The sequence below is a fragment of the Bufo bufo genome, chromosome 1, assembly GCF_905171765.1.
Source record: "Bufo bufo chromosome 1, aBufBuf1.1, whole genome shotgun sequence".
Lineage (NCBI taxonomy): Eukaryota > Metazoa > Chordata > Amphibia > Anura > Bufonidae > Bufo > Bufo bufo.
In genome coordinates, this window is record NC_053389.1 from 812,162,478 (window position 1) to 812,187,243 (window position 24,766).

The 24,766-nt window shown below is 50.8% G+C and overlaps 1 protein-coding gene across 1 annotated transcript in view; it reads right to left on the bottom strand.

The window, feature by feature from the left end:
* The window catches only part of LOC120988976 (very-long-chain 3-oxoacyl-CoA reductase-like), a 61,958-nt gene that overhangs the window by 13,782 nt on the left and 23,410 nt on the right, over window positions 1-24,766 (bottom strand). Inside the window, exon 6 of the mRNA XM_040416803.1 lies at window positions 1,346-1,380. Coding sequence (XP_040272737.1) covers window positions 1,346-1,380 — 35 coding nt within the window. The remainder of the gene's footprint in view (window positions 1-1,345; window positions 1,381-24,766) is intronic.

The window sequence follows — 24,766 nt, forward strand, 5'->3', positions numbered from 1 at the left end:
CGAGGCTCGGCGACAAGTCATATCGGAGGAGGTACAGCTAATGTTGCAGCTAGACGTCATTGAGGAGTCAAAAAGTGAGTGGGCCAGTCCTATAGTATTGATACTGAAGCCGGACGGGACGTTGCGGTTTTGTAACGACTTTCTAAAACTTAACGAGGTTTCCAAATTCGATGCGTATCCCATGCCCCGGGTGGATGGGCTCATCGAGAGGTTAGGACAAGTCCGGTATTTTTCTGATTCTGACCTCACGAAACGGTACTGGCAGGTGCCCTTAACGGAGGCTGCCAAAGAGAAAACTGCCTTCATCACACCTGAGGGGCTGTATCAATATAGGTTCTTACCCTTTGGTCCGCATGGCGTCCCCGCCACTTTTCAATGACTAATGGACATCGTGCTTCGTCCACATCGTCGGTACGCTTCGGCTTACCTGGACGATATTGTCATCCACAGTACCGACTGGGAAAGTCACCTACCCAAAGTGCAGGCTGTAGTGGACTCCCTTCTGAAAGCTGGCCTAACCGCTAACCCCAAAAAATGTGCGATAGGGTTAGAAGTGACTAAGTACCTGGGGTTTGTCATTGGGCGCGGAGTCATCAAACCCCAAGTGAACAAAATAGAGGCGATACGGCCCCGACCTGTCACCACAAGGCAAATAAAGTCATTCCTGGGAATGGTGGGCTATTACATGAGGTTTGTCCCCCACTTTGCTACTCTAGCCGCGCCCTTGACAGGACTCTTGAAGGGACACAAGTCAATGATGTCTGCTGTAATGAAGAGTGTATGGAGACGGAACATCACAGCGCCACACACTGTGTAGTGGCCGTTCTCAGGTACTGCAGCCCAGATCTGATAAGTATTATACGTACTGTATATGCGATTAAGAATACAACAGGATGGACTCATAAAATTCAATTTAACCTAGTTAATCTGTTTTCCCTTAGTCTCAACAAAAGCAATTATCTGTGATCCTAACAATAGTAGGGTATGTTTGCCCCTATGAAGCTGCAGGACTCGCAATATTTTAATATAAACAATTAAGTAAGCACCCCTCCTCCTCTTAAAGGGGTTGCCCCACGAAACATATTCTGCAGTTTTCAAACCAGCAATTGGATCTGAATACTTTCACTACCGTTATAGAGGCTCTCTGGGAATTCATTTAACCTATAGAACCACTTTACAATATTCCCGGGTCCTGCAGCTTCACAGGAGCAAATATACTGTATTATTGTGCTGCTGAGAGACACCAGGAAATCCTGTGCTAACCAGAAACCGTCATGTGAATAACCTGTAAGAGGCAGGAAACATTACAGAGCAGCGAAAATACAGCCCTCTCACCCCTCCGTACCTCAGCACCATTCTGGGTAACACAATCCGGGTCATCTGAAAAACACAACAAACAGGAGAAACGTAAGAGCAAGACTGAGAAATATCACCCTGCAGGAGGAGGAGCCGAATCATAGCTCCTTCTATATGTATCACCCTGCAGGAGGAGGAGCCAAGTCATAGCTCCTTCTATATGTATCACCCTGCAGGAGGAGGAGCCAAGTCATAGCTCCTTCTATATGTATCACCCTGCAGGAGGAGGAGCAGACTCATAGCTCCTTCTATATGTATCACCCTGCAGGAGGAGGGGCAGACTCATAGCTCCTTCTATATGTATCACCCTGCAGGGGGAGGAGCAGACTCATAGCTCCTATATGTATCACCCTGCAGGAGGAGGAGCAGACTCATAGATCCTTCTATATGTATCACCCTGCAGGAGGAGGGGCAGACTCATAGCTCCTTCTATATGTATCACCCTGCAGGAGGAGGGGCTGACTCATAGCTCCTTCTATATGTATCACCCTGCAGGAGGAGGGGCAGACTCATAGCTCCTTCTATATGTATCACCCTGCAGGAGGAGGGGCAGACTCATAGCTCCTTCTATATGTATCACCCTGCAGGAGGAGGGGCAGACTCATAGCTCCTTCTATATGTATCACCCTGCAGGAGGAGGGGCAGACTCATAGCTCCTTCTATATGTATCACCCTGCAGGAGGAGGGGCAGACTCATAGCTCCTTCTATATGTATCACCCTGCAGGAGGAGGGGCAGACTCATAGCTCCTTCTATATGTATCACCCTGCAGGAGGAGGAGCAGACTCATAGCTCCTTCTATATGTATCACCCTGCAGGAGGAGGAGCAGACTCACAGCTCCTTCTATATGTATCACCCTGCAGGAGGAGGGGCAGACTCACAGCTCCTTCTATATGTATCACCCTGCAGGAGGAGGGGCAGACTCATAGCTCCTTCTATATGTATCACCCTGCAGGAGGAGGGGCAGACTCATAGCTCCTTCTATATGTATCACCCTGCAAGAGGAGGAGCAGACTCATAGCTCCCTTCTATATGTATCACCCTGCAGGAGGAGGAGCAGACTTATAGCTCCTTCTATATGTATCACCCTGCAGGAGGAGGGGCAGACTCATAGCTCCTTCTATATGTATCACCCTGCAAGAGGAGGAGCAGACTCATAGCTCCCTTCTATATGTATAACCCTGCAGGAGGAGGGGCAGACTCATAGCTCCTTCTATATGTATCACCCTGCAGGAGGAGGGGCAGACTCATAGCTCCTTCTATATGTATCACCCTGCAAGAGGAGGAGCAGACTCATGGCTCCTTCTATATGCATCACCCTGCAGGAGGAGGGGCAGACTCATAGCTCCTTCTATATGTATCACCCTGCAGGAGGAGGGGCAGACTCATAGCTCCTTCTATATGTATCACCCTGCAGGAGGAGGAGCAGACTCATAGCTCCCTTCTATATATATCACCCTGCAGGAGGAGGAGCAGACTCATAGCTCCTTCTATATGTATCACCCTGCAGGAGGAGGGGCAGACTCATAGCTCCTTCTATATGTATCACCCTGCAAGAGGAGGAGCAGACTCATAGCTCCTTCTATATGTATCACCCTGCAGGAGGAGGGGCAGACTCATAGCTCCTTCTATATGTATCACCCTGCAGGAGGAGGAGCAGACTCATAGCTCCTTCTATATGTATCACCCTGCAGGAGGAGGAGCAGACTCATAGCTCCTTCTATATATATCACCCTGCAGGAGGAGGAGCAGACTCATAGCTCCTTCTATATGTATCACCCTGCAGGAGGAGGGGCAGACTCATAGCTCCTTCTATATGTATCACCCTGCAGGAGGAGGGGCAGACTCATAGCTCCTTCTATATGTATCACCCTGCAGGAGGAGGGGCAGACTCATAGCTCCTTCTATATGTATCACCCTGCAGGAGGAGGAGCAGACTCATAGCTCCTTCTATATGTATCACCCTGCAGGAGGAGGAGCAGACTCATAGCTCCTTCTATATGTATCACCCTGCAGGAGGAGGGGCAGACTCATAGCTCCTTCTATATGTATCACCCTGCAGGAGGAGGAGCAGACTCATAGCTCCTTCTATATATATCACCCTGCAGGAGGAGGGGCAGACTCATAGCTCCTTCTATATGTATCACCCTGCAGGAGGAGGGGCAGACTCATAGCTCCTTCTATATGTATCACCCTGCAGGAGGAGGAGCAGACTCATAGCTCCTTCTATATGTATCACCCTGCAGGAGGAGGAGCAGACTCATAGCTCCTTCTATATGTATCACCCTGCAGGAGGAGGAGCAGACTCATAGCTCCTTCTATATGTATCACCCTGCAGGAGGAGGGGCAGACTCATAGCTCCTTCTATATGTATCACCCTGCAGGAGGAGGGGCAGACTCATAGCTCCTTCTATATGTATCACCCTGCAGGAGGAGGGGCAGACTCATAGCTCCTTCTATATGTATCACCCTGCAGGAGGAGGGGCAGACTCATAGCTCCTTCTATATGTATCACCCTGCAGGAGGAGGGGCAGACTCATAGCTCCTTCTATATGTATCACCCTGCAGGAGGAGGAGCAGACTCATAGCTCCTTCTATATGTATCACCCTGCAGGAGGAGGGGCAGACTCATAGCTCCTTCTATATGTATCACCCTGCAGGAGGAGGAGCAGACTCATAGCTCCCTTCTATATGTATCACCCTGCAGGAGGAGGGGCAGACTCATAGCTCCTTCTATATGTATCACCCTGCAGGAGGAGGGGCAGACTCATAGCTCCTTCTATATGTATCACCCTGCAGGAGGAGGGGCAGACTCATAGCTCCTTCTATATGTATCACCCTGCAGGAGGAGGGGCAGACTCATAGCTCCTTCTATATGTATCACCCTGCAGGAGGAGGAGCAGACTCATAGCTCCTTCTATATGTATCACCCTGCAGGAGGAGGAGCAGACTCATAGCTCCTTCTATATGTATCACCCTGCAGGAGGAGGAGCAGACTCATAGCTCCTTCTATATGTATCACCCTGCAGGAGGAGGGGCAGACTCATAGCTCCTTCTATATGTATCACCCTGCAGGAGGAGGGGCAGACTCATAGCTCCTTCTATATGTATCACCCTGCAGGAGGAGGGGCAGACTCATAGCTCCTTCTATATGTATCACCCTGCAGGAGGAGGGGCAGACTCATAGCTCCTTCTATATGTATCACCCTGCAGGAGGAGGGGCAGACTCATAGCTCCTTCTATATGTATCACCCTGCAGGAGGAGGAGCAGACTCATAGCTCCTTCTATATGTATCACCCTGCAGGAGGAGGAGCAGACTCATAGCTCCCTTCTATATGTATCACCCTGCAGGAGGAGGGGCAGACTCATAGCTCCTTCTATATGTATCACCCTGCAGGAGGAGGGGCAGACTCATAGCTCCTTCTATATGTATCACCCTGCAGGAGGAGGGGCAGACTCATAGCTCCTTCTATATGTATCACCCTGCAGGAGGAGGGGCAGACTCATAGCTCCTTCTATATGTATCACCCTGCAGGAGGAGGAGCAGACTCATAGCTCCCTTCTATATGTATCACCCTGCAGGAGGAGGGGCAGACTCATAGCTCCTTCTATATGTATCACCCTGCAGGAGGAGGGGCAGACTCATAGCTCCTTCTATATGTATCACCCTGCAGGAGGAGGGGCAGACTCATAGCTCCTTCTATATGTATCACCCTGCAGGAGGAGGGGCAGACTCATAGCTCCTTCTATATGTATCACCCTACAGGAGGAGGAGCAGACTCATAGCTCCCTCTATATGTATCACCCTGCAGGAGGAGGAGCAGACTCATAGCTCCTTCTATATGTATCACCCTGCAGGAGGAGGGGCAGACTCATAGCTCCTTCTATATGTATCACCCTGCAGGAGGAGGAGCAGACTCATAGCTCCTTCTATATGTATCACCCTGCAGGAGGAGGGGCAGACTCATAGCTCCTTCTATATGTATCACCCTGCAGGAGGAGGGGCAGACTCATAGCTCCTTCTATATGTATCACCCTGCAGGAGGAGGGGCAGACTCATAGCTCCTTCTATATGTATCACCCTGCAGGAGGAGGGGCAGACTCATAGCTCCTTCTATATGTATCACCCTGCAGGAGGAGGGGCAGACTCATAGCTCCTTCTATATGTATCACCCTGCAGGAGGAGGAGCAGACTCATAGCTCCTTCTATATGTATCACCCTGCAGGAGGAGGGGCAGACTCATAGCTCCTTCTATATGTATCACCCTGCAGGGGGAGGGGCAGACTCATAGCTCCTTCTATATGTATCACCCTGCAGGAGGAGGAGCAGACTCATAGCTCCTTCTATATGTATCACCCTACAGGAGGAGGGGCAGACTCATAGCTCCTTCTATATGTATCACCCTGCAGGAGGAGGGGCAGACTCATAGCTCCTTCTATATGTATCGCCCTGCAGGAGGAGGAGCAGACTCATAGCTCCCTTCTATATGTATCACCCTGCAGGAGGAGGAGCAGACTCATAGCTCCCTCTATATGTATCACCCTGCAGGAGGAGGGGCAGACTCATAGCTCCTTCTATATGTATCACCCTGCAGGAGGAGGGGCAGACTCATAGCTCATTCTATATGTATCACCCTGCAGGAGGAGGAGCAGACTCATAGCTCCTTCTATATGTATCACCCTGCAGGAGGAGGAGCAGACTCATAGCTCCTTCTATATGTATCACCCTGCAGGAGGAGGAGCAGACTCATAGCTCCTTCTATATGTATCACCCTGCAGGGGGAGGGGCAGACTCATAGCTCCTTCTATATGTATCACCCTGCAGGAGGAGGGGCAGACTCATAGCTCCTTCTATATGTATCACCCTGCAGGAGGAGGGGCAGACTCATAGCTCCTTCTATATGTATCACCCTGCAGGAGGAGGAGCCGAATCATAGCTCCTTCTATATGTATCACCCTGCAGGAGGAGGGGCAGACTCATAGCTCCTTCTATATGTATCACCCTGCAGGAGGAGGAGCCAACTCATAGCTCCTTCTATATGTATCACCCTGCAGGAGGAGGGGCAGACTCATAGCTCCTTCTATATGTATCACCCTGCAGGAGGAGGAGCCAACTCATAGCTCCTTCTATATGTATCACCCTGCAGGAGGAGGGGCAGACTCATAGCTCCTTCTATATGTATCACCCTGCAGGAGGAGGAGCAGACTCATAGCTCCTTCTATATGTATCACCCTGCAGGAGGAGGAGCAGACTCATAGCTCCTTCTATATGTATCACCCTGCAGGAGGAGGAGCAGACTCATAGCTCCTTCTATATGTATCACCCTGCAGGAGGAGGAGCAGACTCATAGCTCCTTCTATATGTATCACCCTGCAGGAGGAGGGGCAGACTCATAGCTCCTTCTATATGTATCACCCTGCAGGAGGAGGAGCAGACTCATAGCTCCTTCTATATGTATCACCCTACAGGAGGAGGAGCAGACTCATAGCTCCTTCTATATGTATCACCCTGCAGGAGGAGGGGCAGACTCATAGCTCCTTCTATATGTATCACCCTGCAGGAGGAGGGGCAGACTCATAGCTCCTTCTATATGTATCACTCTGTAGGAGGAGGGGCAGACTCATAGCTCCTTCTATATGTATCACCCTACAGGAGGAGGAGCAGACTCATAGCTCCTTCTATATGTATCACCCTGCAGGAGGAGGAGCCAAATCATAGCTCCTTCTATATGTATCACCCTGCAGGAGGAGGAGCAGACTCATAGCTCCTTCTATATGTATCACCCTGCAGGAGGAGGGGCAGACTCATAGCTCCTTCTATATGTATCACCCTGCAGGAGGAGGGGCAGACTCATAGCTCCTTCTATATGTATCACCCTGCAGGAGGAGGGGCAGACTCATAGCTCCTTCTATATGTATCACCCTGCAGGAGGAGGGGCAGACTCATAGCTCCTTCTATATATATCACCCTGCAGGAGGAGGAGCAGACTCATAGCTCCTTCTATATGTATCACCCTGCAGGAGGAGGAGCAGACTCATAGCTCCTTCTATATGTATCACCCTGCAGGAGGAGGAGCAGACTCATAGCTCCTTCTATATGTATCACCCTGCAGGAGGAGGGGCAGACTCATAGCTCCTTCTATATGTATCACCCTGCAGGAGGAGGAGCCAAGTCATAGCTCCTTCTATATGTATCACCCTGCAGGAGGAGGAGCAGACTCATAGCTCCTTCTATATGTATCACCCTACAGGAGGAGGGGCAGACTCATAGCTCCTTCTATATGTATCACCCTGCAGGAGGAGGAGCAGACTCATAGATCCTTCTATATGTATAACCCTGCAGGAGGAGGGGCAGACTCATAGCTCCTTCTATATGTATCACCCTGCAGGAGGAGGAGCAGACTCATAGCTCCTTCTATATGTATCACCCTGCAGGAGGAGGGGCAGACTCATGGCTCCTTCTATATGTATCACCCTGCAGGAGGAGGGGCAGACTCATAGCTCCTTCTATATGTATCACCCTGCAGGAGGAGGGGCTGACTCATAGCTCCTTCTATATGTATCACCCTGCAGGAGGAGGGGCAGACTCATAGCTCCTTCTATATGTATCACCCTGCAGGAGGAGGGGCAGACTCATAGCTCCTTCTATATGTATCACCCTGCAGGAGGAGGGGCAGACTCATAGCTCCTTCTATATGTATCACCCTGCAGGAGGAGGGGCAGACACATAGCTCCTTCTATATGTATCACCCTGCAGGAGGAGGGGCAGACTCATAGCTCCTTCTATATGTATCACCCTGCAGGAGGAGGGGCAGACTCATAGCTCCTTCTATATGTATCACCCTGCAGGAGGAGGGGCAGACTCATAGCTCCTTCTATATGTATCACCCTGCAGGAGGAGGGGCAGACTCATAGCTCCTTCTATATGTATCACCCTGCAGGAGGAGGGGCAGACTCATAGCTCCTTCTATATGTATCACCCTGCAGGAGGAGGAGCAGACTCATAGCTCCTTCTATATGTATCACCCTGCAGGAGGAGGAGCAGACTCACAGCTCCTTCTATATGTATCACCCTGCAGGAGGAGGGGCAGACTCATAGCTCCTTCTATATGTATCACCCTGCAGGTGGAGGGGCAGACTCATAGCTCCTTCTATATGTATCACCCTGCAGGAGGAGGAGCAGACTCATAGCTCCTTCTATATGTATCACCCTGCAGGAGGAGGAGCAGACTCATAGCTCCTTCTATATGTATCACCCTGCAGGAGGAGGGGCAGACTCATAGCTCCTTCTATATGTATCACCCTGCAGGAGGAGGGGCAGACTCATAGCTCCTTCTATATGTATCACCCTGCAAGAGGAGGAGCAGACTCATAGCTCCCTTCTATATGTATCACCCTGCAGGAGGAGGAGCAGACTTATAGCTCCTTCTATATGTATCACCCTGCAGGAGGAGGGGCAGACTCATAGCTCCTTCTATATGTATCACCCTGCAGGAGGAGGAGCAGACTCATAGCTCCTTCTATATGTATCACCCTGCAGGAGGAGGGGCAGACTCATAGCTCCTTCTATATGTATCACCCTGCAAGAGGAGGAGCAGACTCATAGCTCCCTTCTATATGTATCACCCTGCAGGAGGAGGGGCAGACTCATAGCTCCTTCTATATGTATCACCCTGCAAGAGGAGGAGCAGACTCATAGCTCCTTCTATATGTATCACCCTGCAGGAGGAGGAGCAGACTCATAGCTCCCTTCTATATATATCACCCTGCAGGAGGAGGAGCAGACTCATAGCTCCTTCTATATGTATCACCCTGCAGGAGGAGGAGCAGACTAATAGCTCCCTTCTATATGTATCACATGCAGGAGGAGGGGCAGACTCATAGCTCCTTCTATATGTATCACCCTGCAGGAGGAGGGGCAGACTCATAGCTCCTTCTATATGTATCACCCTGCAAGAGGAGGAGCAGACTCATAGCTCCTTCTATATGTATCACCCTGCAGGAGGAGGAGCAGACTCATAGCTCCTTCTATATGTATCACCCTGCAGGAGGAGGAGCAGACTCATAGCTCCTTCTATATGTATCACCCTGCAGGAGGAGGGGCAGACTCATAGCTCCTTCTATATGTATCACCCTGCAGGAGGAGGAGCAGACTCATAGCTCCTTCTATATGTATCACCCTGCAGGAGGAGGAGCAGACTCATAGCTCCTTCTATATGTATCACCCTGCAGGAGGAGGGGCAGACTCATAGCTCCTTCTATATGTATCACCCTACAGGGGGAGGGGCAGACTCATAGCTCGTTCTATATGTATCACCCTGCAGGAGGAGGGGCAGACTCATAGCTCCTTCTATATGTATCACCCTGCAGGGGGAGGAGCAGACTCATAGCTCCTTCTATATGTATCACCCTGCAGTAGGAGGGGCAGACTCATAGCTCCCTTCTATATGTATCACCCTGCAGGAGGAGGAGCAGACTCATAGCTCCTTCTATATGTATCACCCTGCAGGAGGAGGAGCAGACTCATAGCTCCTTCTATATGTATCACCCTGCAGGAGGATGGGCAGACTCATAGCTCCTTCTATATGTATCACCCTGCAGGAGGAGGGGCAGACTCATAGCTCCTTCTATATGTATCACCCTGCAGGAGGAGGGGCAGACTCATAGCTCCTTCTATATGTATCACCCTGCAGGAGGAGGAGCAGACTCATAGCTCCTTCTATATGTATCACCCTGCAGGAGGAGGAGCAGACTCATAGCTCCTTCTATATGTATCACCCTGCAGGAGGATGGGCAGACTCATAGCTCCTTCTATATGTATCACCCTGCAGGAGGAGGAGCAGACTCATAGCTCCTTCTATATGTATCACCCTGCAGGAGGAGGAGCAGACTCATAGCTCCTTCTATATGTATCACCCTGCAGGAGGAGGGGCAGACTCATAGCTCCTTCTATATGTATCACCCTGCAGGAGGAGGAGCAGACTCATAGCTCCTTCTATATGTATCACCCTGCAGGAGGAGGGGCAGACTCATAGCTCTCTTCTATATGTATCACCCTGCAGGAGGAGGAGCAGACTCATAGCTCCTTCTATATGTATCACCCTGCAGGAGGAGGGGCAGACTCATAGCTCCTTCTATATGTATCACCCTGCAGGAGGAGGAGCAGACTCATAGCTCCTTCTATATGTATCACCCGGCAGGAGGAGGGGCAGACTCATAGCTCCTTCTATATGTATCACCCTGCAGGAGGAGGGGCAGACTCATAGCTCCTTCTATATGTATCACCCTGCAGGAGGAGGAGCAGACTCATAGCTCCTTCTATATGTATCACCCGGCAGGAGGAGGGGCAGACTCATAGCTCCTTCTATATGTATCACCCTGCAGGAGGAGGAGCAGACTCATAGCTCCTTCTATATGTATCACCCTGCAGGAGGAGGGGCAGACTCATAGCTCCTTCTATATGTATCACCCTGCAGGAGGAGGGGCAGACTCATAGCTCCTTCTATATGTATCACCCTGCAGGAGGAGGAGCAGACTCATAGCTCCTTCTATATGTATCACCCTGCAGGAGGAGGGGCAGACTCATAGCTCCTTCTATATGTATCACCCTGCAGGAGGAGGAGCAGACTCATAGCTCCTTCTATATGTATCACCCTGCAGGAGGAGGAGCAGACTCATAGCTCCTTCTATATGTATCACCCTGCAGGAGGAGGGGCAGACTCATAGCTCCTTCTATATGTATCACCCTGCAGGAGGAGGAGCAGACTCATAGCTCCTTCTATATGTATCACCCTGCAGGAGGAGGGGCAGACTCATAGCTCCTTCTATATGTATCACCCTGCAGGAGGAGGAGCAGACTCATAGCTCCTTCTATATGTATCACCCTGCAGGAGGAGGAGCAGACTCATAGCTCCTTCTATATGTATCACCCTGCAGGAGGAGGGGCAGACTCATAGCTCCTTCTATATGTATCACCCTGCAGGAGGAGGGGCAGACTCATAGCTCCTTCTATATGTATCACCCTGCAGGAGGAGGGGCAGACTCATAGCTCCTTCTATATGTATCACCCTGCAGGAGGAGGAGCAGACTCATAGCTCCTTCTATATGTATCACCCTGCAGGAGGAGGAGCAGACTCATAGCTCCTTCTATATGTATCACCCTGCAGGAGGAGGGGCAGACTCATAGCTCCTTCTATATGTATCACCCTGCAGGAGGAGGGGCAGACTCATAGCTCCTTCTATATGTATCACCCTGCAGGAGGAGGAGCAGACTCATAGCTCCTTCTATATGTATCACCCTGCAGGAGGAGGGGCAGACTCATAGCTCCTTCTATATGTATCACCCTGCAGGAGGAGGAGCAGACTCATAGCTCCTTCTATATGAATCACCCTGCAGGAGGAGGGGCAGACTCATAGCTCCTTCTATATGTATCACCCTGCAGGAGGAGGAGCAGACTCATAGCTCCTCTATATGTATCACCCTGCAGGAGGAGGAGCAGACTCATAGCTCCTTCTATATGTATCACCCTGCAGGAGGAGGGGCAGACTCATAGCTCCTTCTATATGTATCACCCTGCAGGAGGAGGGGCAGACTCATAGCTCCTTCTATATGTATCACCCTGCAGGAGGAGGGGCAGACTCATAGTGTCTTCTATATGTATCACCCTGCAGGAGGAGTTGCAGACTCATAGCTCCTTCTATATGTATCACCCTGCAGGAGGAGTTGCAGACTCATAGCTCCTTCTATATGTATCACCCTGCAGGAGGAGGAGCAGACTCATAGCTCCTTCTATATGTATCACCCTGTAGGAGGAGGGGCAGACTCATAGCTCCTTCTATATGTATCACCCTGCAGGAGGAGGAGCAGACTCCTAGCTCCTTCTATATGTATCACCCTGCAGGAGGAGGGGCAGACTCATAGCTCCTTCTATATGTATCACCCTGCAGGAGGAGGGGCAGACTCATAGCTCCTTCTATATGTATCACCCTGCAGGAGGAGGAGCAGACTTATAGCTCCTTCTATATGTATCACCCTGCAGGAGGAGGGGCAGACTCATAGCTCCTTCTATATGTATCACCCTGCAGGAGGAGGAGCAGACTCATAGCTCCTTCTATATGTATCACCCTGCAGGAGGAGGGGCAGACTCATAGCTCCTTCTTTATGTATCACCCTGCAGGAGGAGGAGCAGACTCATAGCTCCTTCTATATATATCACCCTGCAGGAGGAGGGGCAGACTCATAGCTCCTTCTATCTGTATCACCCTGCAGGAGGAGGGGCAGACTCATAGCTCCTTCTATATGTATCACCCTGCAGGAGGAGGAGCAGACTCATAGCTCCTTCTATATATATCACCCTGCAGGAGGAGGGGCAGACTCATAGCTCCTTCTATATGTATCACCCTGCAGGAGGAGGGGCAGACTCATAGCTCCTTCTATATGTATCACCCTGCAGGAGGAGGGGCAGACTCATAGCTCCTTCTATATGTATCACCCTGCAGGAGGAGGAGCAGACTCATAGCTCCTTCTATATGTATCACCCTGCAGGAGGAGGGGCAGACTCATAGCTCCTTCTATATGTATCACCCTGCAGGAGGAGGTGCAGACTCATAGCTCCTTCTATATGTATCACCCTGCAGGAGGAGGGGCAGACTCATAGCTCCTTCTATATGTATCACCCTGCAGTAGGAGGGGCAGACTCATAGCTCCTTCTATATGTATCACCCTGCAGGAGGAGGAGCAGACTCATAGCTCCTTCTATATGTATCACCCTGCAGGAGGAGGAGCAGACTCATAGCTCCTTCTATATGTATCACCCTGCAGGAGGAGGAGCAGACTCATAGCTCCTTCTATATGTATCACCCTACAGGAGGAGGAGCAGACTCATAGCTCCTTCTATATGTATCACCCTGCAGGAGGAGGGGCAGACTCATAGCTCCTTCTATATGTATCACCCTGCAGGAGGAGGAGCAGACTCATAGCTCCTTCTATATGTATCACCCTGCAGGAGGAGGGGCAGACTCATAGCTCCTTCTATATGTATCACCCTGCAGGAGGAGGAGCAGACTCATAGCTCCTTCTATATGTATCACCCTGCAGGAGGAGGAGCAGACTCATAGCTCCTTCTATATGTATCACCCTGCAGGAGGAGGATCAGACTCATAGCTCCTTCTATATGTATCACCTTGCAGGAGGAGGGGCAGACTCATAGCTCCTTCTATATGTGTCACCCTGCAGGAGGAGGGGCAGACTCATAGCTCCTTCTATATGTATCACCCTGCAGGAGGAGGGGCAGACTCATAGCTCCTTCTATATGTATCACCCTACAGGAGGAGGAGCAGACTCATAGCTCCTTCTATATGTATCACCCTGCAGGAGGAGGAGCAGACTCATAGCTCCTTCTATATGTATCACCCTGCAGGAGGAGGAGCAGACTCATAGCTCCTTCTATATGTATCACCCTGCAGGAGGAGGAGCAGACTCATAGCTCCTTCTATATGTATCACCCTGCAGGAGGAGGAGCAGACTCATAGCTCCTTCTATATGTATCACCCTGCAGGAGGAGGGGCAGACTCATAGCTCCTTCTATATGTATCACCCTGCAGGAGGAGGGGCAGACTCATAGCTCCTTCTATATGTATCACCCTGCAGGAGGAGGAGCAGACTCATAGCTCCTTCTATATGTATCACCCTGCAGGAGGAGGGGCAGACCCATAGCTCCTTCTATATGTATCACCCTGCAGGAGGAGGGGCAGACTCATAGCTCCTTCTATATGTATCACCCTGCAGGAGGAGGAGCAGACTCATAGCTCCTTCTATATGTATCACCCTGCAGGAGGAGGGGCAGACTCATAGCTCCCTTCTATATGTATCACCCTGCAGGAGGAGGGGCAGACTCATAGCTCCTTCTATATGTATCACCCTGCAGGAGGAGGGGCAGACTCATAGCTCCTTCTATATGTATCACCCTGCAGGAGGAGGAGCAGACTCATAGCTCCTTCTATATGTATCACCCTGCAGGAGGAGGAGCAGACTCATAGCTCCTTCTATATGTATCACCCTGCAGGAGGAGGGGCGGACTCATAGCTCCTTCTATATGTATCACCCTGCAGGAGGAGGAGCAGACTCATAGCTCCTTCTATATGTATCACCCTGCAGGAGGAGGAGCAGACTCATAGCTCCTTCTATATGTATCACCCTGCAGGAGGAGGGGCAGACTCATAGCTCCTTCTATATGTATCACCCTGCAGGAGGAGGAGCAGACTCATAGCTCCTTCTATATGTATCACCCTGCAGGAGGAGGGGCAGACTCATAGCTCCTTCTATATGTATCACCCTGCAGGAGGAGGGGCAGACTCATAGCTCCTTCTATATGTATCACCCTGCAGGAGGAGGGGCAGACTCATAGCTCCTTCTATATGTATCACCCTGCAGGAGGAGGGGCAGACTCATAGCTCCTTCTATACGTATCACCCTGCAGGAGGAGGGGCAGACTCATAGCTCCTTCTATATGTATCACCCTGCAGGAGGAGGAGCAGACTCATAGCTCCTTCTATATGTATCACCCTGCAGGAAGAGGAGCAGACTCATAGCTCCTTCTATATGTATCACCCTGCAGGAGGAGGAGCAGACTCATAGCTCCTTCTATATGTATCACCCTGCAGGAGGAGGGGCAGACTCATAGCTCCTCCTATATGTATCACCCTGCAGGAGGAGGAGCAGACTCATAGCTCCTTCTATATGTATCACCCTGCAGGAGGAGGGGCAGACTCATAGCTCCTTCTATATGTATCACCCTGCAGGAGGAGGAGCAGACTCATAGCTCCCTTCTATATGTATCACCCTGCAGGAGGAGGGGCAGACTCATAGCTCCTTCTATATGTATCACCCTGCAGGAGGAGGAGCAGACTCATAGCTCCTTCTATATGTATCACCCTGCAGGAGGAGGAGCAGACTCATAGCTCCTTCTATATGTATCACCCTGCAGGAGGAGGAGCAGACTCATAGCTCCTTCTATATGTATCACCCTGCAGGAGGAGGGGCAGACTCATAGCTCCTTCTATATGTGTCACCCTGCAGGAGGAGGGGCAGACTCATAGCTCCTTCTATATGTATCACCCTGCAGGAGGAGGGGCAGACTCATAGCTCCTTCTATATGTATCACCCTGCAGGAGGAGGAGCAGACTCATAGCTCCTTCTATATATATCACCCTGCAGGAGGAGGAGCAGACTCATAGCTCCTTCTATATGTATCACCCTGCAGGAGGAGGGGCAGACTCATAGCTCCTTCTATATGTATCACCCTGCAGGAGGAGGGGCAGACTTATAGCTCCTTCTATATGTATCACCCTGCAGGAGGAGGAGCAGACTCATAGCTCCTTCTATATGTATCACCCTGCAGGAGGAGGAGCAGACTCATAGCTCCTTCTATATGTATCACCCTGCAGGAGGAGGAGCAGACTCATAGCTCCTTCTATATGTATCACCCTGCAGGAGGAGGGGCAGACTCATAGCTCCTTCTATATGTATCACCCTGCAGGAGGAGGAGCAGACTCATAGCTCCTTCTATATGTATCACCCTGCAGGAGGAGGAGCAGACTCATAGCTCCTTCTATATGTATCACCCTGCAGGAGGAGGGGCAGACTCATAGCTCCTTCTATATGTATCACCCTGCAGGAGGAGGAGCAGACTCATAGCTCCTTCTATATGTATCACCCTGCAGGAGGAGGGGCAGACTCATAGCTCCTTCTATATGTATCACCCTGCAGTAGGAGGGGCAGACTCATAGCTCCTTCTATATGTATCACCCTGTAGGAGGAGGGGCAGACTCATAGCTCCTTCTATATGTATCACCCTGCAGGAGGAGGAGCAGACTCATAGCTCCTTCTATATGTATCGCCCTGCAGGAGGAGGAGCAGACTCATAGCTCCTTCTATATGTATCGCCCTGCAGGAGGAGGAGCAGACTCATAGCTCCTTCTATATGTATCACCCTGTAGGAGGAGGAGCAGACTCATAGCTCCCTTCTATATGTATCACCCTGCAGGAGGAGGAGCAGACTCATAGCTCCTTCTATATGTATCACCCTGCAGGAGGAGGAGCAGACTCATAGCTCCTTCTATATGTATCACCCTGCAGGAGGAGGGGCAGACTCATAGCTCCTTCTATATGTATCACCCTGCAGGAGGAGGAGCAGACTCATAGCTCCTTCTATATGTATCACCCTGCAGGAGGAGGAGCAGACTCATAGCTCCTTCTATATGTATCGCCCTGCAGGAGGAGGAGCAGACTCATAGCTCCTTCTATATGTATCACCCTGCAGGAGGAGGAGCAGACTCATAGCTCCCTTCTATATGTATCACCCTGCAGGAGGAGGAGCAGACTCATAGCTCCTTCTATATGTATCACCCTGCAGGAGGAGGGGCAGACTCATAGCTCCTTCTATATGTGTCACCCTGCAGGGGGAGGAGCAGACTCATAACTCCTTCTATATGTATCACCCTGCAGGAGGAGGAGCAGACTCATAGCTCCTTCTATATGTATCACCCTGCAGGAGGAGGGGCAGACTCATAGCTCCTTCTATATGTATCACCCTGCAGGAGGAGGAGCAGACTCATAGCTCCTTCTATATGTATCACCCTGCAGGAGGAGGAGCAGACTCATAGCTCCTTCTATATGTATCACCCTGCAGGAGGAGGGGCAGACTCATAGCTCCTTCTATATGTATCACCCTGCAGGAGGAGGAGCAGACTCATAGCTCCTTCTATATGTATCACCCTGCAGGAGGAGGGGCAGACTCATAGCTCTCTTCTATATGTATCACCCTGCAGGAGGAGGAGCAGACTCATAGCTCCTTCTATATGTATCACCCTGCAGGAGGAGGGGCAGACTCATAGCTCCTTCTATATGTATCACCCTGCAGGAGGAGGGGCAGACTCATAGCTCCTTCTATATGTATCACCCTGCAGGAGGAGGAGCAGACTCATAGCTCCTTCTATATGTATGACCCTGCAGGAGGAGGGGCAGACTCATAGCTCCTTCTATATGTATCACCCGGCAGGAGGAGGGGCAGACTCATAGCTCCTTCTATATGTATCACCCTGCAGGAGGAGGGGCAGACTCATAGCTCCTTCTATATGTATCACCCTGCAGGAGGAGGGGCAGACTCATAGCTCCTTCTATATGTATCACCCTGCAGGAGGAGGAGCAGACTCATAGCTCCTTCTATATGTATCACCCTGCAGGAGGAGGGGCAGACTCATAGCTCCTTCTATATGTATCACCCTGCAGGAGGAGGAGCAGACTCATAGCTCCTTCTATATGTATCACCCTGCAGGAGGAGGAGCAGACTCATAGCTCCTTCTATATGTATCACCCTGCAGGAGGAGGGGCAGACTCATAGCTCCTTCTATATGTATCACCCTGCAGGAGGAGGAGCAGACTCATAGCTCCTTCTATATGTATCACCCTGCAGGAGGAGGGGCAGACTCATAGCTCCTTCTATATGTATCACCCTGCAGGAGGAGGGGCAGACTCATAGCTCCTTCTATATGTATCACCCTGCAGGAGGAGGAGCAGACTCATAGCTCCTTCTATATGTATCACCCTGCAGGAGGAGGGGCAGACTCATAGCTCCTTCTATATGTATCACCCTGCAGGAGGAGGGGCAGACTCATAGCTCCTTCTATATGTATCACCCTGCAGGAGGAGGAGCAGACTCATAGCTCCTTCTATATGTATCACCCTGCAGGAGGAGGGGCAGACTCATAGCTCCTTCTATATGTATCACCCTGCAGGAGGAGGAGCAGACTCATAGCTCCTTCTATATGAATCACCCTGCAGGAGGAGGAGCAGACTCATAGCTCCTTCTATATGTATCACCCTGCAGGAGGAGGAGCAGACTCATAGCTCCTTCTATATGTATCACCCTGTAGGAGGAGGGGCAGACTCATAGCTCCTTCTATATGTATCACCCTGCAGGAGGAGGAGCAGACTCCTAGCTCCTTCTATATGTATCACCCTGCAGGAGGAGGGGCAGACTCATAGCTCCTTCTATATGTATCACCCTGCAGGAGGAGGGGCAGACTCATAGCTCCTTCTATATGTATCACCCTGCAGGAGGAGGAGCAGACTTATAGCTCCTTCTATATGTATCACCCTGCAGGAGGAGGGGCAGACTCATAGCTCCTTCTATATGTATCACCCTGCAGGAGGAGGAGCAGACTCATAGCTCCTTCTATATGTATCACCCTGCAGGAGGAGGGGCAGACTCATAGCTCCTTCTATATGTATCACCCTGCAGGAGGAGGGGCAGACTCATAGCTCCTTCTATATGTATCACCCTGCAGGAGGAGGAGCAGACTCATAGCTCCTTCTATATGTATCACCCTGCAGGAGGAGGAGCCAAATCATAGCTCCTTCTATATGTATCACCCTGCAGGAGGAGGAGCAGACTCATAGCTCCTTCTATATGTATCACCCTGCAGGAGGAGGGGCAGACTCATAGCTCCTTCTATATGTATCACCCTGCAGGAGGAGGGGCAGAGTCATAGCTCCTTCTATATGTATCACCCTGCAGGAGGAGGGGCAGACTCATAGCTCCTTCTATATGTATCACCCTGCAGGTGGAGGAGCAGACTCATAGCTCCTTCTATATGTATCACCCTGCAGGAGGAGGAGCAGACTCATAGCTCCTTCTATATGTATCACCCTGCAGGAGGAGGAGCAGACTCATAGCTCCTTCTATATGTATCACCCTGCAGGAGGAGGAGCAGACTCATAGCTCCTTCTATATGTATCACCCTGCAGGAGGAGGAGCAGACTCATAGCTCCTTCTATATGTATCACCCTACAGGAGGAGGAGCAGACTCATAGCTCCTTCTATATGTATCACCCTGCAGGAGGAGGGGCAGACTCATAGCTCCTTCTATATGTATCACCCTGCAGGAGGAGGGGCAGACTCATAGCTCCTTCTATATGTATCACCCTGCAGGAGGAGGGGCAGACTCATAGCTCCTTCTATATGTATCACCCTGCAGGAGGAGGAGCAGACTCATAGCTCCTTCTATATGTATCACCCTGCAGGAGGAGGAGCAGACTCATAGCTCCTTCTATATGTATCACCCTGCAGGAGGAGGGGCAGACTCATAGCTCCTTCTATATGTATCACCCTGCAGGAGGAGGGGCAGACTCATAGCTCCTTCTATATGTATCACCCTGCAGGAGGAGGAGCAGACTCATAGCTCCTTCTATATGTATCACCCTGCAGGAGGAGGGCAGACTCATAGCTCCTTCTATATGTATCACCCTGCAGGAGGAGGAGCAGACTCATAGCTCCTTCTATATGTATCACCCTGCAGGAGGAGGAGCAGACTCATAGCTCCTTCTATATGTATCACCCTGCAGGAGGAGGAGCAGACTCATAGCTCCCTTCTATATGTATCACCCTGCAGGAGGAGGGGCAGACTCATAGCTCCTTCTATATGTATCACCCTGCAGGAGGAGGAGCAGACTCATAGCTCCTTCTATATGTATCACCCTGCAGGAGGAGGAGCAGACTCATAGCTCCTTCTATATGAATCACCCTGCAGGAGGAGGAGCAGACTCATAGCTCCTCTATATGTATCACCCTGCAGGAGGAGGAGCAGACTCATAGCTCCTTCTATATGTATCACCCTGCAGGAGGAGGGGCAGACTCATAGCTCCTTCTATATGTATCACCCTGCAGGAGGAGGGGCAGACTCATAGCTCCTTCTATATGTATCACCCTGCAGGAGGAGGGGCAGACTCATAGCTCCTTCTATATGTATCACCCTGCAGGAGGAGGAGCAGACTCATAGCTCCTTCTATATGTATCACCCTGTAGGAGGAGGGGCAGACTCATAGCTCCTTCTATATGTATCACCCTGCAGGAGGAGGAGCAGACTCCTAGCTCCTTCTATATGTATCACCCTGCAGGAGGAGGGGCAGACTCATAGCTCCTTCTATATGTATCACCCTGCAGGAGGAGGAGCAGACTCACAGCTCCTTCTATATGAATCACCCTGCAGGAGGAGGGGCAGACTCATAGCTCCTTCTATATGTATCACCCTGCAGGAGGAGGAGCAGACTCATAGCTCCTTCTATATGAATCACCCTGCAGGAGGAGGAGCAGACTCATAGCTCCTCTATATGTATCACCCTGCAGGAGGAGGAGCAGACTTATAGCTCCTTCTATATGTATCACCCTGCAGGAGGAGGGGCAGACTCATAGCTCCTTCTATATGTATCACCCTGCAGGAGGAGGAGCAGACTCATAGCTCCTTCTATATGTATCACCCTGCAGGAGGAGGGCAGACTCATAGCTCCTTCTTTATGTATCACCCTGCAGGAGGAGGAGCAGACTCATAGCTCCTTCTATATATATCACCCTGCAGGAGGAGGGGCAGACTCATAGCTCCTTCTATCTGTATCACCCTGCAGGAGGAGGGGCAGACTCATAGCTCCTTCTATATGTATCACCCTGCAGGAGGAGGAGCAGACTTATAGCTCCTTCTATATGTATCACCCTGCAGGAGGAGGGGCAGACTCATAGCTCCTTCTATATGTATCACCCTGCAGGAGGAGGAGCAGACTCATAGCTCCTTCTATATGTATCACCCTGCAGGAGGAGGGGCAGACTCATAGCTCCTTCTATATGTATCACCCTGCAGGAGGAGGGGCAGACTCATAGCTCCTTCTATATGTATCACCCTGCAGGAGGAGGAGCAGACTCATAGCTCCTTCTATATGTATCACCCTGCAGGAGGAGGAGCCAGACTCATAGCTCCTTCTATATGTATCACCCTGCAGGAGGAGGAGCAGACTCATAGCTCCTTCTATATGTATCACCCTGCAGGAGGAGGGGCAGACTCATAGCTCCTTCTATATGTATCACCCTGCAGGAGGAGGGGCAGAGTCATAGCTCCTTCTATATGTATCACCCTGCAGGAGGAGGAGCAGACTCATAGCTCCTTCTATATGTATCACCCTGCAGGTGGAGGAGCAGACTCATAGCTCCTTCTATATGTATCACCCTGCAGGAGGAGGAGCAGACTCATAGCTCCTTCTATATGTATCACCCTGCAGGAGGAGGAGCAGACTCATAGCTCCTTCTATATGTATCACCCTGCAGGAGGAGGAGCAGACTCATAGCTCCTTCTATATGTATCACCCTGCAGGAGGAGGGGCAGACTCATAGCTCCTTCTATATGTATCACCCTGCAGGAGGAGGGGCAGACTCATAGCTCCTTCTATGTGTATCACCCTGCAGGAGGAGGGGCAGACTCATAGCTCCTTCTATATGTATCACCCTGCAGGAGGAGGGGCAGACTCATAGCTCCTTCTATATGTATCACCCTGCAGGAGGAGGAGCAGACTCATAGCTCCTTCTATATGAATCACCCTGCAGGAGGAGGAGCAGACTCATAGCTCCTTCTATATGTATCACCCTGCAGGAGGAGGGGCAGACTCATAGCTCCTTCTATATGTATCACCCTGCAGGAGGAGGGGCAGACTCATAGCTCCTTCTATATGTATCACCCTGCAGGAGGAGGAGCAGACTCATAGCTCCTTCTATATGTATCACCCTGCAGGAGGAGGGGCAGACTCATAGCTCCTTCTATATGTATCACCCTGCAGGAGGAGGAGCAGACTCATAGCTCCCTTCTATATGTATCACCCTGCAGGAGGAGGAGCAGACTCATAGCTCCTTCTATATGTATCACCCTGCAGGAGGAGGGGCAGACTCATAGCTCCTTCTATATGTATCACCCTGCAGGAGGAGGAGCAGACTCATAGCTCCTTCTATATGAATCACCCTGCAGGAGGAGGGGCAGACTCATAGCTCCTTCTATATGTATCACCCTGCAGGAGGAGGAGCAGACTCATAGCTCCTTCTATATGAATCACCCTGCAGGAGGAGGAGCAGACTCATAGCTCCTTCTATATGTATCACCCTGCAGGAGGAGGAGCAGACTCATAGCTCCTTCTATATGTATCACCCTGCAGGAGGAGGGCAGACTCATAGCTCCTTCTATATGTATCACCCTGCAGGAGGAGGGGCAGACTCATAGCTCCTTCTATATGTATCACCCTGCAGGAGGAGGGGCAGACTCATAGCTCCTTCTATATGTATCACCCTGCAGGAGGAGGAGCAGACTCATAGCTCCTTCTATATGTATCACCCTGTAGGAGGAGGGGCAGACTCATAGCTCCTTCTATATGTATCACCCTGCAGGAGGAGGAGCAGACTCCTAGCTCCTTCTATATGTATCACCCTGCAGGAGGAGGAGCAGACTCATAGCTCCTTCTATATGTATCACCCTGCAGGAGGAGGGGCAGACTCATAGCTCCTTCTATATGTATCACCCTGCAGGAGGAGGAGCAGACTATAGCTCCTTCTATATGTATCACCCTGCAGGAGGAGGGGCAGACTCATAGCTCCTTCTATATGTATCACCCTGCAGGAGGAGGAGCAGACTCATAGCTCCTTCTATATGTATCACCCTGCAGGAGGAGGGGCAGACTCATAGCTCCTTCTTTATGTATCACCCTGCAGGAGGAGGAGCAGACTCATAGCTCCTTCTATATTTATCACCCTGCAGGAGGAGGGGCAGACTCATAGCTCCTTCTATATGTATCACCCTGCAGGAGGAGGGGCAGACTCATAGCTCCTTCTATATGTATCACCCTGCAGGAGGAGGAGCAGACTCATAGCTCCTTCTATATGTATCACCCTGCAGGAGGAGGGGCAGACTCATAGCTCCTTCTATATGTATCACCCTGTAGGAGGAGGAGCAGACTCATAGCTCCTTCTATATGTATCACCCTGCAGGAGGAGGAGCAGACTCATAGCTCCTTCTATATGTATCACCCTGCAGGAGGAGGGGCAGACTCATAGCTCCTTCTATATGTATCACCCTGCAGGAGGAGGAGCAGACTCATAGCTCCTTCTATATTATCACCCTGCAGGAGGAGGGGCAGACTCATAGCTCCTTCTATATGTATCACCCTGCAGGAGGAGGGGCAGACTCATAGCTCCTTCTATATGTATCACCCTGCAGGAGGAGGAGCAGACTCATAGCTCCTTCTATATGTATCACCCTGCAGGAGGAGGGGCAGACTCATAGCTCCTTCTATATGTATCACCCTGCAGGAGGAGGAGCAGACTCATAGCTCCTTCTATATGTATCACCCTGCAGGAGGAGGAGCAGACTCATAGCTCCTTCTATATGTATCACCCTGCAGGAGGAGGGGCAGACTCATAGCTCCTTCTATATGTATCACCCTGCAGGAGGAGGGGCAGACTCATAGCTCCTTCTATATGTATCACCCTGCAGGAGGAGGGGCAGACTCATAGCTCCTTCTATATGTATCACCCTGCAGGAGGAGGAGCAGACTCATAGCTCCTTCTATATGTATCACCCTGCAGGAGGAGGAGCAGACTCATAGCTCCTTCTATATGTATCACCCTGCAGGAGGAGGGCAGACTCATAGCTCCTTCTATATGTATCACCCTGCAGGAGGAGGAGCAGACTCATAGCTCCTTCTATATGTATCACCCTGCAGGAGGAGGGGCAGACTCATAGCTCCTTCTATATGTATCACCCTGCAGGAGGAGGGGCAGACTCATAGCTCCTTCTATATGTATCACCCTGCAGGAGGAGGGGCAGACTCATAGCTCCTTCTATATGTATCACCCTGCAGGAGGAGGAGCAGACTCATAGCTCCTTCTATATGTATCACCCTGCAGGAGGAGGAGCAGACTCATAGCTCCTTCTATATGTATCACCCTGCAGGAGGAGGAGCAGACTCATAGCTCCTTCTATATGTATCACCCTGCAGGAGGAGGGGCAGACTCATAGCTCCTTCTATATGTATCACCCTGCAGGAGGAGGGGCAGACTCATAGCTCCTTCTATATGTATCACCCTGCAGGAGGAGGAGCAGACTCATAGCTCCTTCTATATGTATCACCCTGCAGGAGGAGGAGCAGACTCATAGCTCCTTCTATATGTATCACCCTGCAGGAGGAGGGCAGACTCATAGCTCCTTCTATATGTATCACCCTGCAGGAGGAGGGGCAGACTCATAGCTCCTTCTATATGTATCACCCTGCAGGAGGAGGGGCAGACTCATAGCTCCTTCTATATGTATCACCCTGCAGGAGGAGGCAGACTCATAGCTCCTTCTATATATATCACCCTGCAGGAGGAGGGCAGACTCATAGCTCCTTCTATATGTATTAACCCTGCAGGAGGAGGAGCAGACTCATAGCTCCTTCTATATATATCACCCTGCAGGAGGAGGAGCAGTCTCATAGCTCCTTCTATATGTATCACCCTGCAGGAGGAGGGGCAGACCCATAGCTCCTTCTATATGTTCACCCTGCAG